Here is a 15,087-nt window from a genome sequence, read left to right as displayed (position 1 = left end):
CAGAAACTTTTCTTTCACGATTTGTGAGTTTTTATGTGGAATGGGACCAGGGTGTGCTAGAAGAAGCGGACAGTGTTACAAGTGTCTAATGGGCCCTAACAGCTGCTCTCGTGTTGGGGGGGTGGGAAACAAATTTTTAAATGTTCTGTTAACATTTCGGAAACCTCCCGCTACTAATAAAGTTCCTCTATTATCCTCTTACGCGTGGAGGCTGGGCAGGGAAGCTGGTGGACTGCGCCCAGCAAAGAGTGACCTGAAACAGCCTTGCAGTGCGATCTCTTAACACTGCAGTTAAAAATCCCGATTTCTCCGATTTCCCCCCTTGGGTGGAAAGATGTGGGGGTGGGCAGGATAAAAACTACGCGGACATGCGCATATATATCAAATTATATGGTGCTGTTTGTTCTGTTCACTGGAAAACGAAAGGCATCCCCTCTCACGCTTTTGGCGAAAAACAACATTTCATAGCTAGATAGTACTGTATATAAAATGATAAATGTACGCCTTGGACGCGAAATATACACGTCACCCATTCCCTTCCACAGCCGCTGCTATAGCAACCGCGGCCTTCCATCCTGGCAACCTCGCGCGCCTCGAAGTGACGTGCGCAGCGGGCGTTAGTGACGTAACCCCTGGGGAAGAAAGGGCTCTCGGGCAGGTGAGTGACAGGTTCCCGGCGGGCCCCCAGCTTGACGCTCCGGGGCCGAGACCCCTGTGAAGCGGACCCTTCCGCTTCTCCCCCCCCGGGAAGTCCCTCGGCGCCTCCCGGTTGCGAGCGCTGCCCGCTCCCCGCTCTGCTGCTGCTGCCCTTTCGGCCGGACCGCCTTCCCCTCGGCGCCTCTCCGCCCTTGCCTTCGCTTTCCTGCCCGCCGAAATGTCGGAACTTTCCGCCCCTCTTTCGGGCAGCGTTTCCTCTGCCCCGGCACCTTTTCTTTTCGTTTGCACGCTGCTTTTTGGCCCCGCTTCCTCCTCGCCCTGCCTCCTTTCTGTCACCTCGCGCGGCCCTGAAGCTGCTTCCCTTTGCACTGGCGAGGCTCCACGTCCCTCCCCCCAAGCACCCCCCCCCCCACCTAGTGGGCTGTTTGTTTTGTTTTTAACTTTGGGAAGCAAAGCTCATGGAGAAGCCTAAGAGGGAGAACGGAATGGAGAAGGAAACCTTTTGGGGGGGGGGCATCGGGCAGGGGCAATGCCCATAGAAGTTAATACCCGGGAGACGGATCTTGCTGAAACTTGGGACCGGATCAAAGGTGATGGGGAAGATCAGAGCAAGGCTAAAAGACAGGAGCTGAGGACAGGCTCCTTGAAGGCTTCGTAGAAGGGAGAAGCAGGAACCCAGCAAAAGGCAGGTTGAGGCACTTGGGCAAAACATAAAAGCTCTCAGCTAGCATACACTTCCTTGGGGGCCAAGGAGGACATGGAAATCACCTGTGCTATATCGTGCAAATAGGAGGACTACATGGAGTGCTTATGTCATGCCAAGTTGTTGGTTCCTTGCTCCCTCCCTTATCAGTGGAAACTTAATGTGCCCCAGTTATTTGTTTACTGTGGCTACTTCCCCAGCAGGCCATCAAAGTCAATGGCAGGAGGCTAATTCTTGCCTGTCACATGTATTTTTTCCATCATTGGATAAGGGGGTGGTCTGGGTCAATCTTAAAAATCCTAATGAGATAGAGGGGAGTATATCTCTGCCACTCCCCACCTCCCGCCCCTTTTAACGTCAACTGGACAAGAGGAAATTAAATATATTTTTCTGGCATGGAGATAAGTAGTGGGAATTGCTTCACTTGCTTAGTTTCTGTGCATTGGGTTGCTATTATAAGGTCAGTAACAAAACTGAGACTGAGGAAAGCATACTCAGTCATAGCTGTCTCTTTTCCCCAAGTAATCTGCTTTCTTCACCGTATTGACATTATAAGACGTTATAGATCAAAAGTACTGCCTTGAATTGGGCTGAAAATCTATTGAAAACCAGTACAACCAGCACAGAGCAATGTAAAGTACTTCTGTGAACTAATCTTCCCCAGGCGCTTCCATGAAGACATAGTTTTGCGTCACAAACTGGTTCTGCAAATGGAAACTTCTCTTAACCTGGAGGCAGTTTTATTTTTTAATATTGGACAGGGAGGCTAGCAGGCAAGAGGATGTGAAGGTCTTAGGTTACAATCTAGTAGGATAACGAAGGCTTCAGCCTACAAGTTTTGGCTTCTATTACAAATATTAGATCTAAATCCCACTTAGTAAGTAAGAAACAAATAAACCTAGTCCCTATAAGTATGTCCTTAAGTCATATAAATTTTGGCTGCTTGATATCTTACTCCTGATAACATGTACAAAGCTGGTAAATTAAAAAAAGATTTGTTGGAATACAAAGAAACATAGGTCTTCAGAAATCTGATGATTTGTTGGAAAGATAGTGTGCACCAGCATGCAATGTTAACTGCTCTGTTTTCTAGATCCTCTTTCTCACTAAGTATATATCGTCAATCCATCTTTGTACAGATTGTAAAGCATTTTGTACATTTATCCTTGCAACACCCTTTCATTCCCATTTTACCACTGGAGAACTGAGGCTGAGATTGCAACTTGCCCAAGGCTCCTTGAGGTCATGACTGAGGTAGGGGCTAAATCTCACAGGACTAGGTTGAGAACTATGAATTGTGCCTCTCTGACTTTGATGCCTATTTTATGTAACATTCAGAGAAACAGGAAAACTGAAAACAGTGGGTAAAACCAGGGGTAAAAACCACTGTCTCTCTTTCTCCTTAATTAAAAACTGCAGTGAGACATGGGACTGAAATCCTAATCAGATGCCATCTGAATTTCCCTCTGCTGTCAAGGCCAGAACTGCTATCCTTGTTGCTCCCCCGTTCTCTAAAGCTAAGAGATGGAGCCCCTTGAAGTGACCATCATTGAAGGTGTGGGGGATGAAGTCACTGTTGTGGCTGGCGTCGTGGTCCTTATCATGGCCTTGGTCCTGGCCTGGCTTTCCACATATGTGGCGGATGGTGGCAGCCATCTTCTGGGAACGGTTGTGGCTACTGGAGATTCAGCAGTGATCCACTTGAGCCCCATCGAACGCTACGTGGGGAACTCGGTGTCAGAACAGTCGGAGCCCCAAGGTGCTGCAGAAGGGGCTGAAGAGAAGGCAGAAGAGGGTCCTGCTTCTGATGCAGGTCCTGCAGTTGAGCAAGGAGACAGCAGCAGTAGCTCAGATGCTACCTTAGACCGTCTGTTGGACATTCAGGGCCTGTCCCAAAGGACCTTTTCTATTGCTGCTGATTCCCAAGAGAACCAGAGAGTTCCACAAGCTGTGCCTGTCATGGAGGAGAGTGAACCAAACCCAGGATTTATCAAGGTGCGCCTCAAATTCCTCAATGACACAGAGGAGGTGGCCATTGTGAAGCCAGAAGACACCATTGGCATCCTCAAGAGGTGAGTGGTGTTGAATATGAATCAAATATGCACGTCCAAAGTGTTGTGTCCACATATTAACAGTGAGTAACATGCAACCTGGTTTATTTGCAGTTAAAGCAAGTAAGTAAAATGGTTTGTCTCATATGTTGTCAACAATACTAAACAACTGAAAGCCAAAAGAAATACTTGCACAAGTACATCATCTATACATGTGTTCAAACCATTGATAAGAAAAGGTTTGATAAACAGGATGCAACATCTCAAAATCTTTAGTCACTGATCATTAAAATGTGCATAAAAATACCTTTAGCTCAAGTTACAAGAAAGAAGATTCCAACTAAACATCAGGAATAGTTTTTTGACGTAAGAGCTCTCCGACAGTGGAACGGACTCCCTCGGGAGGTTGTGGATTCTCCTTCATGGTGGAGTTTTAAACAGAGATCATATCACCATCTGTCGTGAATGCTTTAGTTCAGATTCTTGCACTGCAGGGGGTTGGACTAGATGACCCTTAGGGTCCCTTCCATCTCTACATCTCTATGATTCTACTGTAATCTGGATGACACAATACAATGAGAAAGAATAATGTAGAGGATCATGCAGGTAAATGCTGTCTTGGATACTTATGGCTGACATTTTTTTGTATACTTTCTTCAGTATTGTGAAATAAGTTTTAGTTTTGCACATAAAGAAGTTCTGTCCAAAGGAGACTAGTGGAGGGTGGTTCTGGCATACTGATTATAAGGAACCAATGCATTATATGCAGCTGTGAGCAGCGCTAGCAGATGAACCCTGTTCACTTTGAATGGCATGAAGCATGTTGCACAGCAGTCTGCTGAGCTGAATCATTCACCTGACCTTTAAAAAACAGCACTACACATTTGAAGGTGGGGGTGGGAGATGAACAAAAAATGTTTCCAAAGAGTGGGAAAGCTTCAAAGAAAGCTTTGCAGGTGGGTGGGTAGGTCAATGGCAAGAGTTGCGTGTAGTTTATTAGCCTACAAAGTGGTTGGGATGGAGGTTTATTCCTCTTAAAACATGGAGACCTCCAAGCGCACTCACAGCAGTGCAAGACTTCTGTGCACTGACTACCAGCCCAGCAGCACTTCTTGGAATACCCCTGGGGTGATGGGAGCCATGGGCGCTCCAGGAAGTGCTGCCAGGTGACTAGGATCCAGCATGCAGAAATTTCCCCCCGTTTCATGCACCCCACCAACCTCCACATCCCCATGAGAACTTCTACTTGTGAACACATTTATTTATAGGGTAGTGAAGTATGTTGTTGCTTATTTTAAAGCGGCCTTACCCCACAACATCATGCCCTGCAGGTATTTTGTACTACAACTCTCCTCAGTCTCTGCCAGAACACCCATTTAAAAGCAGTCCCATCAGTATTCCCTCCCTCCCTCCCTCCCTCCCTCTCTCTCTCTCTCTCTCTTTGACCTAGATGTTCATTTCCTTGTTTTTCTCTCCAAAGCAAGTACTTCCCAGGCCGGGAGAATCAGATGAAGTTTATCTACCAGGGCCAGCTTCTCCAGGACCAGGCACGGACTCTTCGCTCTCTCAATATCCTGGACAATTGCGTAATCCACTGTCATCTTTCTCAGACTGCTACCTCCGCCATGCCTGACCCAGTGGTTGCACCATCGGAAGCTGGCGGTATCACTTTGAGCATGGGCAACCTGATGATTCCCATTTTTGTGGTGATGCTGGCGGTCATCTGGTATTTCCGTATCAACTACCGGCAGTTATTCACAGCCCCGGCCACCATTTCCTTGGTTGGGGCGACTGTCTTTTTTAGTTTCCTTGTTTTCGGGATGTATGGACGATGAGCAGCCATGGGGAAGGAGGGAGTGGCCTTAGCTGCCAAATCTTGAGTGCTCTCTGTTTCATACTTCCACTCATTCATACCCTGTGAGGGACATATAAAGCTCTTATCCAGAATTCTCCGCTGATGGAGGTTAGAGCTCCACAAAACCTTTGAGTTGAAAAATTGTACTTAATTTCTACATTTTCTATCGCTACAGCATTTGGGTATCTTTGAAGAGTGATTCTAGAAGAGGGGAACGATACAAGTATAGAAGAGAGCAGGGCCACAGGTGTTTGCTCTGATCTCCCCCTACTCTCAGGATAGAATCCTTTCAGCTGTCAGAAGCATTGCCTTGCTGTCGTCCGGCTTCTAGGCCTCAAAGAGAGATATGGCTGCCACGTTCTCCTCCACAGCTACTAGGACTTGGAACTTGGTGATGATTATCGTAGAGAACCCATTTGTACTGAAGTACAGTTCCTGTCCCTTATGCTCTTAAGACTTCTGAGCCCCGCAATAGAGAAAACGGGCTCTCCACCTAAGCATTTGCCTGTTTAGTTTGCTGCTGCTACTGCTTTGGAAAGCATGAATGGAATGATCTTTGGGCTCATGCTTCTCTCCATTTCACCGCCACTAATTACATGGTAGTTACACAGTGACGCACTGTGAACTAGTGAGACACCTGCCTTCTCCCCTCCTACCTTGCCAAGATACATGCACCTTGAACTATGTTCTGAAGACACCTGCCCACTTCTTACTGTACGGACTCCATTGAGATGCTCACACTACCCCTGTGCTGTAGAAAAGAAGAGCCCTCTCCAAAGAGGGCCATTTGCATGTGCACACTGCAAGGATTATGATCCAGAATGCCATTAGTAACCAAGACGCTTGCATGGTTTGCCTCTTAACTGTCTACAGGAAGAATATTGGCAGCACTTGGGGGTTAACCAGGTTGAATTACAAGTATTGAAACCACATGTATCTCCTTGGAATTCACCGTCATTGGCTGAGAGGGCTTCAAATAGAAGACAGGCAAGCTGAATTTCCCTTGTCTTCTGTGTCAGAGGTGATGATTTGACATCGAAGACATAAAAGACCAGGACTGGTAAATGTAATCACTACACCCCTCTCCGCTAGGTTGTAGGCGACTTCTCTTTGAGCTTGCTAAAGTATTTTAAATCCCACAACTTGTCTCTTAAGTGGAGGGAGTTGGGGGAGCTAATTAAATTTCAGGCCTCATGGTTGCTAACCTAAGTTGGAACTGAATAACCAACTTCAAATATTTCCGATGGTAATTATCAGTGCCAAGTAATTTCCCACTCCTCCTCAAAATCAATCTCTAGTATTTGTACCACTGATCTAGCTTTTAAAATCAAGGCATTTATTAAAAGTTGTCAGAAATCATTCTTTTAAGTTAAACCTGCGCTTGACATCCACTGTGTGAAATGTATTATAAAAATCCATGCAGATTTTATGTCGTCGTGTTTTCTTCTGTGAAGTTTGTTCAAATCTGCTTTAAGATGAAGGAAAATAAGGAAGGAAAATAAAAACAGGCACCTGAGTAACTACCTGTGACAATTAAGCATTGCCTCTAAATGACTAGGGCACGGAAGCTTTTTGTAAATTGGGGGAGGTTGGACTCTTCTCCCTGCCCCCCCCCCACCCCCAGTCTTTGGTGTTCTACATATGTATGCCCAGTTATTTACTTGCTTAAAAGGGCTTTTGCTGGAGCTGGGAAGTTTCCATATCCAAATTTTATATACTCTTCATATATAGGCTTTTCACACCACCAAATTCAGGACAGCTTTGCTACATGATCTACCCATTGGATTGACCAAAGTTGTTGAGCTTTTTTGGGGGGGGGGGAGGCTTCAGCAAAGTTGTTTTGTTTTTGGAGGACCAGGATTGACCAGGGACACCCCACAATTGATCAATAGATTGTGATCGACCTGTTGGATGGACATCCCTGATCTACAGTCTAAAACAGGGGTGCCTAACTTGTGGTTCTCTACCTGCTTGCTTCCTATTAGTCCCAGCTAGCATGGCCAGCACTCAGAGATGATGGGAGTGATCTTGCAACACCCAACCAGAACTACTAGCCTTACAGCAAGATTGTGTGCTCTATGTAGACTCCAAATTTTGTTTCAAGAAAAGCTAAACATTCTGGGAGTTGGATAGCACTCTGAGTGAGCACATACATGCTTGCTCCTGCGATTTACTCTAGCTTTTGAGAGGGAGCAGGAGCTTTGAGGCGCACTCATCTCTTCCCCAACCCTGCAAAGCTGTTGCTCTGCAGCTTCTTGAGAGTTCACAATGTGCTTATGCCTGCCTTTTGACAATTAGATTATTTTAGACTCACACACTCACACTCAAGTCTTTCAGGTGCTGTCCAAAACTGCATTTTTGTAAATGCAAAAAGCCCTCTGGTTTCAACAGAAGATCTGATTCAACACTACTCTCAAGATGAGGATTGAGTAGGCATTGAAAGCAACAATTTAACAGAACTAAGGACAGCCATGGACTGCAAAAAGATCAAACCTATCCATTCTGAAGGAAATCAACCGTGAGTGCTCAGTGGAAGGACAGATCCTGAAGCTGAGGCTCAAATACTTTGGCCACCTCATGAGAAGAGAAGACTCTCTGGAAAAAACTCTGATGTTGGGTAAGATTGAGGGCACAAGCAGAAGGGCACAACAGAGGACGAGATGGTTGGACAGTGTTCTCGAAGCAACCAACATGAATTTGACGAAACTCCAGGAGGCAGTGGAAGACTGGTGTGCTCTGATCCATGGGGTCATGAGGAGTCGGACAAGACTAATTGACTAAACAACAAAGAACAGCCTGTGGCTCAAATACCAAGCAGAGTTGCAGTTTATTTACACAGGCATTCCGCAATCCATGGATGGGCAGAAAAAAAAATACAGATTTGACAGGGTTGTTTTGGTTTTTTTAAAAAATCTAGCTACCTACCTGTACAAGCTGAGATTACATACACAAAACAAGTTTTAAAAAATAATTCAGAGACCACAGTACAGTACTTACTCCAATGATTTCTGCACATGTTCAAAGATATCAACATAGGTGCAGTTTGTACATCATCATCAACAAATTAAAAACCTCTCAACAGTCCACTCATGATAGAATACACGGGTTTGTTTTTTCTTCTTCAAGTGAAACAGGCCTACCTTAAAAAAATTAAAGGGTGCAAGTGCAGATACAGAGCCATATATAAAAAGACCTAGGTCTTCCCCCCCACCCTACCCCTCCCTCAATTAATGTTCAAAATTCCCCAGATGCTACACTTCCTAGGTTATCTGCAACATGATCCCAAAGGGTTCAGTTGCAACCACGGAGGCTGAGCAGGGGTCTTCCTTTTCCCTCAATCTGGCCACTTTTGCGCCACTTCAGTTTTACAGGTACATAATTTTAATGGGGTAGCAACTGGTTGCCAGGCATAGAGAAGGTAACTGATCCTGGTTTGAATAAAAGTCTACCTCTTCTTCTTCCTTACTATTTCTCTCTGGAAAGATATGATTCGGTTCAACTAGTTAAGTCAGAAGCGGGTGCAAGGCTGATCATTGCCTGCATAGCACAGGCTGTCAAGTCATGTTTTCAAAAACATTTGCTAAAGCACAACATGAAGCACTGGTTTCTAATGATGGGGGAGTGCAGACTGCCATAGAAGAAAACAGGTGACCTTTAAAAAAAAAAAAAGGTTGGTTGTGGTGCAGGATCCATCCCTTCAAGACAAAAGAACTGTACAATTCAGCTGGTAGAGCTCCAAGTCATGTTATTTACCTTTAAATAACATGGAGTTCTTGCTCCATGTGTGGCAAAAGCTTGCCTCATCCTCTGAACAGTCCCTGCATACCTTGTACCTTTTGCCTAGGGAAGCAAAGTGAAGAGCAGGGGGGTTGGGAAAGAGAGAGAAAACTAAAAATGGTGTTAACTTGCTGAGTAGGCCACCTCTACTTCCAGACATGCTGAACATCATCAGTCGCACACTCCTGCTCAGTGACTGCAGATTCAGCATTTATGCTGCAATGTAGGGAAACACGGCTGCCACAATTTGGGCCCTCACAGGCAGGGAAAGTGTGGGAAACTAAGGAGGAAGCAGGAAGACATAAGGCTCTTCGGAGACCCTCCATACAAACAGCTGAACATCTGAAAAGTTTTCTGTTTCAGGACTGTAGGAGGTGATTGCTCAGAGAAGCCTCTCCTTACAGAACTGAGCCCATGAATTTTAGCCGTGGCAAAGGCGGACTTTCATCTGCAACCCAACTGGTTTTTTCAGCTGCTATGAGAATAGAGGAAAAGGTTCGAAAGGCTCAGTCCTGAAAAACCAGCATCAGCAGCAGACATCGCTGTGCTGAAGCAGGCATGTGCGTAGCTGCTACAGAACAGAGTTATGGGAGGAAAATCTTAAGTCTCTCACCCCCCCCCCAAACACACACATATTTGCATTCTCTGGAATAGAGGAAAGGGAAGAAGAATACACGAGAAATTCCCTTTAAGTATGTTCAGAAGCTGGGGGTGGCAGGGCTGGGCTTGCACAAAGCTTATTGGACAGCACATGCCCTTTTCTAAGTCTTGTCAAAATTCCGGAAAAGAGAGAAGCACAGAGACACAATGAAAACCAGCAACACTCCACCTTCCAGAATCAACTTTGCAATTTCAAGTTTCCATCTAGGACCACCATGATTTCTGGCGTTTTAAAAACTGCACCTGCTTACAGAAGGAATAGAATTCAGGCCAGGATTGAGGTGGAAGGGAGGTTTATACAGATGGGGAGAGAGCGGTGGAAGTACTCACTTAAGAGTATACATCCCCCCTCCCATCTCTTCTACAGCCCCACCCAGGCACACTTAGATTGGCTCTAATACTCCAGCAAGGTTTTGTTTAGATTTATAGACCCACACAGGCCACAGTAGGGAAGGCAGCGCTGCCTCTCCTGTGCTTGACCTTCATTAACATCTTCTGGGGGATGTTAAACAGCAGAGCCATTTTTTTTTTAATTAAAAAAGCAACAACCAACTATTCTAAATTTACAGCCAATTTTTAGGGCTGTACGGAGATTCATACCTGCATACGGAGTATGTATAAAGCATTGCAAATCTTACGGTATTGGCTCACCAGGGTTGGGCAAAACGTAGTTTTGTGCCCAGTATAGGAAGAGTTAGGAAGCAAACAGCTGCACCAGCTTCCTGACATGCATCGCCGGGAGAGACTGCCCACATCATCAAAGCCATTCATCATGTTGCTTCATACACAGTCTTGGAAATGCCATTTGGCAGGGAAGCAGACACCGTTTGGCAGTAGTGACAGCAGCAACACAAGACCAAACCTCTCTTCGGCCTCCATCCCAGTTTGCTCAGGTTGTGCAGACGTCTGAGGACTGCTCTCTGCAGCAAGAGCATTATTCCTGCTTTGGAGGGCAAGAGGGACACAGCAGCCACGGAGACAGCCTTTTGAACAACGGAGCGCCGTCGCAGCAGCTCAGAGGCAGGTTCACGATCTGGTGCCCCCTTCGCACGACAGAAAGGAGGCTCCGTTTTGGAGCAGAAGCTCTCGAGAAGGGAGGGCAGGCACTGAAGCGCAACAGACATTCTCCATTTCCCCCCAGAGACCCTTTAATTCTCTTGCAAACCAGGCCCAAAAGGCTGCAGGCCGACACACCCCACCCCGCCCAGTCAGTCTCCAGGGCTGCGAAGCGATACAATGCCACCGTATATATAGTCATGATTGAACATCCACTAACATCACAATAAATAGACGTGTTGAAACGGGGACGGGGGTGGGGTGGGGGAGGAAAGAGAACAGCGACTCCCTGGCTGACGGAGTCACTCATCTTCAAGGCCCCGCCTCAAAACACACACCATCCCCCACTTTTCCCCGGAAGAGGTGGGTGCCCACTGCACCAAAAGCAGTCCGGTCCTTTCGTTCTCACATCCAGTGGACACAAAGGGCTGTGCAATGTGTGCTGGAGGCTTGGGAGGAAAAGGGAGACATGCAGCCAACTCTCTTCACAGTTCATAAAAAGGTGTGCCTGAGAGGAGACAGTCCTGCTCCTTTCCCGCGAACTGGGTCGGACGGGGTTCCGGGGCATCTCCCCACCTCCCTGTTTTCTTTATCCTCATCCCAGCATTATTCAATTGATGTCGTCATAAAGGCTGGGGGTGGGAGGTGCAAGCTGCTTCGGCTTCAGTTTCTTCTTGCTGGAGCTCATTCCTGGAGCACCTCCTACCAGGCTCATGTGCGGTTTCTTCTTTTTGGTTTTCCGGGACTCTGAGTTGTTTGTACCTGAGGTGGAGAAGAAGGCAAGTGCCCGTTAAGCCTCTGGTATGTTTCATAGACACTTTCCTCTGTTGACAACACTTTGTACAGTGGTACCTCGGGTTAAGAACTTTGCCCCAGGATGAGAACAGAAATCATGCGGCAGCACAGGAGGCCCCAATTGCGAAAGCACACCTCAGGTTAAGAATGGTTTCAGGTTAAGAACGGACCTCCGGAACGAATTAAGTTCGTAACCCGATATACCACTGTAAAAGGTTCTTGGGGAAGATTGTTTTAGAAAAGGCACAAAGAACATGCCATCCCAGCACTAATGGCAGCCCAGTCCATCACCAACTTATGCCGTGCTCTAACTGGGCACCCCGTCCGATTCTTACTTGCTTTCGATGAAGCCGAGTCAGAAGGCGAGATATCTGAAGATCCGTCCCACTGCAGTCTATTCATGAGGGCTTGACTTTCCGCCACGTCAAAACTGTCGTTCTCCACACTTCCTTCTGCCTCGGGAAGTGAGCTAGGAAAAGGGGCAGATGTATGAGAAGGGTTGAAGGAGCAAGGTGACTCACCCTCCAGCAGCTGCTGCTTCTGCAGCTTCTCAGCTGAGGTTTTAAAGCCACGTGGAGAGTAAAAAGGAAACAAGGCAGCGTCACAAAGCAAAACACTCCACTCCTCCTCCTTGCCTTCACATCTAGTCTGACTGCTTTCTCCAGAGAAAGGATTCTGCAAAACCTTTGCAAAACGTTCACTTTGCAGATGAGATAACTCCCAACATTAGCATTCCAGGCCCCCTAATTATTGGCTGCAGACAGAAGTAATGCATCATTATGGGTGTGACTTCAAGGAGATAGCTATCTTAGATGGCTTTCCTTTTTTTTTTTAAGGATTAGAATGAATTCATGGCTAATGGATCTTATAGATGGCTTTTAAACCTTATAGCCAAATGGAACCTCCATGTGTAAGAGCAGTATATTTTCTGAATACCAGGTACTATGGGAGTGAATTTTTTTGTCCCCAGGGTCACCTGACTGGTCACACCTGGAAACAGACTAGACCAGGCATGGGGAAGCTGTGGACCTCCAGATGTTGTTGGACCACCATTTTCACTGTCCCTGACCACAGTCCACGCTGACTGAGACTGATAGGAGGTAGGAATCTAGTGATATCTAGAGGACCCTAAAGGTTGCCAATCCTTGAACTAGACCAAAATGGCAAAATCTTCTGATTTACACTTCAAGACTGTTAACAAAGTTGTCATACCAAGATTAGGACTGACACAGGGCTTGTCCCCACCAGGTCCAACTTTTACAGGTAAAATGGAAATTTTTAAATTTGCAATAATGATCGCGGACTAGAGGGTCCCTAGTTATTAACTGATACAGAGTAACGGGGATGTGATCTAATGTTGTGCAGTGCATCAAAACAAAATTGTCTAGCTGACTGAGAAAGCAAGTTGTAAGATGTGTGGGCAGCATGGGGTGGAATTGCAGAAGCTTGAGTGGCTAGAGGCTGAGGATGACTTGCTGATGGTAAGGCTTCAGGGCAACTTCTTGGCTTTCCACTCATGTGCAAACAGAAGGGAAGTTACGCCAGAGAGGAAGAGAGAGAGAGAGAGAGAGAGAGAGCATGCATGCATGCATGCATGCATGGGTCATTCAGGTGAGTAATGTATGCAGAATTTGGGTGCTCTCAATGCATGCTGCGTATTGAAGCACAGTAGCCAATGAAGGAGGAGACATGTTTGCGAGAGCTGCTGCTGGATCAGGTTAGCTTCCATCCAGGCAACAAATTCCAGGCAAGACAAAATGAATTCTGCGGTTTCAAAGGAACACAAAACGCTGCACTGAGTGTGGGTTGACTAAGAAAGGAGACAAAAAACACCTGCAAGCTTCGCAGCTGCAAAACTACGACCGAAAGAGAGCAGGATAGCCAAGTAAGGTTTCTCCCAGTCCTGCCGCCTCCCCTTGACCACCTATGCAGAATTATGCTAATCAGCTACAGAAAGATGCTCAATTTATGTCCATTGAATAATTCAGCTTTTCTTTAAAAAGCAAGCACAGTCCTTCTCCAGAGTCCTTCCAGTTGAACTTAAGTGTTAATCACACGACACTTTTTTGGGAGGGGGGGTTTCCCTATACCACACCTGCCCTGCCTCCATCCCATCACACTTACGCAGAGGGTCCCAGGAGGTAGACTCTGACTGACCTCCGCTGTTCATCCGTGTGTTGGGGGCAGCGCAAAGACCTGCAGGAAAAGGGGGAAAGTCAGGGATGAGGCACAAGCTGAGAAACACAGGTTTTCCTGTTCCTAAACGGATTGCTATTCATTCCAGAAATGGATAAAGCACAGTGACTGCCTTGGAATCTTTTCCCTGTGTTCCTGCGGTATTTCGCTTCCAAAACTGTTTCTGTGGGTCTTTGGACTGCAGTAAAGAATGTTTGCGCTATTCCGGAAATGGAGTAACTAAGCCAGCCATATGAAGGGCTCATTTGGGTGCTGAAACATACAACCAGGAGCATCCCTTAAAAAAAGATAGGCCCCTTGGTCCAGTAATAAACCCAGAACTGTGTATTTTGAACATTTCAAATTTGGGAAGTGGGCACTGATTTCAGTGACTTTCTGGACCTCAGCTGTATTTCATTAAAAGCAAGTTGGTAGCTCTCATGGCTGCAAAACAAGAGGCTTGCAAGTGTGGGGCAACCTCAGTTGAAGCCTCAGAAGCCAGAGTGAGGCTGACCAGGATTTCTACTCATAAAGAAATGGGGCTTCCACAACCTCTCCATGGCTGTGTGACAGAAGTGGAGAATCTGTGGCCTCCCAGATGGTTTTTCTTCTATAAACCCTGACCACTGGTCATGTTGATTGGGGCTGATGGGAGCTGGAGTCCAGCGTCTGGAGGATAATAGGTTTCCCACCAGTGTTATGCAAAAATAAAAAAAATAAAAAATAAAGAAAAAGCCACAGAGCTTAATTTCATAATTTATACAAGCTGCCCAATTTTTATCACAGAATTTTAATGGACTTTTAAAATATAAAAAGCATGGGGTGTACACAATCCTGGATACTCTACACTGAGTGCAGAAAGCTACACATGCGGACCATTGACACTGCCTGCCAAATGCATGGGTCTGTGGATCTGTACACTCCTGTATGATATTCAGATTTCCCTCTCTTCTCTGATAAGGTTTTAGCCATAGTGTACAATTATGTCTTACACCAACATTTGCCAGCCCATTAGTGTACAGGCTGACAAGAGAAGCGAAGGCAAAACTTTCATGGTAGAAGGGAGGTTGGAAACACAAGCTGGTGGACAACTCCCAGTCTCTTCACCAGGGTTAAAATATCAGAAGCAGCCCACAAGCACTGGGCTTAAATGGATACCAATGAGCCCAATTAACATCAACTGGGAGCATAAACGGCAGACCAGCAAGCGCTACGGTGGGCATTTGGCAACTGAACACATGGCACCCATTGCCATCTGGGGAGGAAGTTATCCATCACCCCGACAGGCAGTCAAGCCCAATGCCAACATCCTTCCATAGCCAGTCATAATTCTGGGGAAACTGGGTGGTGGTAACACT

The 15,087-nt window shown here is 46.3% G+C and overlaps 2 protein-coding genes across 6 annotated transcripts in view; one reads left to right on the top strand and one right to left on the bottom strand.

The window, feature by feature from the left end:
* Nucleotides 1-551: 551 nt before the first annotated feature.
* TMUB2 (transmembrane and ubiquitin like domain containing 2) lies at nt 552-6,695 on the top strand. Of its 2 annotated transcripts, none has more exons than XM_080978565.1 (3): nt 552-658; nt 2,780-3,432; nt 4,892-6,695. In XM_080978565.1, exons 2-3 carry the CDS (start codon nt 2,885-2,887, stop codon nt 5,244-5,246), a joined length of 903 nt encoding a protein of 300 aa, XP_080834691.1. In that variant the 5' UTR covers nt 552-658; nt 2,780-2,884; the 3' UTR covers nt 5,247-6,695. The 2 variants fall into 2 exon arrangements, with proteins under 2 accessions (XP_080834691.1, XP_080834692.1); XM_080978566.1 differs by lacking the exon at nt 552-658 and adding an exon at nt 675-1,342.
* A 1,379-nt stretch (nt 6,696-8,074) lies between these two features.
* Nucleotides 8,075-15,087, bottom strand: part of ATXN7L3 (ataxin 7 like 3) — a 31,160-nt gene continuing 24,147 nt past the window's right edge. For 3 of the 4 annotated variants that reach the window (XM_080978466.1, XM_080978467.1, XM_080978465.1), the window contains exons 11-13: nt 13,679-13,750; nt 11,890-12,023; nt 8,075-11,521 (exon numbers count right to left, since the gene is read on the bottom strand). In XM_080978466.1, coding sequence (XP_080834592.1) covers nt 11,370-11,521; nt 11,890-12,023; nt 13,679-13,750 — 358 coding nt within the window. In that variant the 3' untranslated portion in view covers nt 8,075-11,369. The remainder of the gene's footprint in view (nt 11,522-11,889; nt 12,024-13,678; nt 13,751-15,087) is intronic. The other variant, XM_080978468.1, reaches the window with a different exon arrangement.

This window comes from Podarcis pityusensis (genome assembly GCF_964106645.2).
Source record: "Podarcis pityusensis genome assembly, chromosome: 13".
In the NCBI taxonomy this organism is placed as follows: Eukaryota; Metazoa; Chordata; class Lepidosauria; order Squamata; family Lacertidae; genus Podarcis; species Podarcis pityusensis.
The sequence above is the reverse complement of the archived record's forward strand: the minus strand, read 5'-3'. Positions and strand labels throughout refer to the sequence as shown.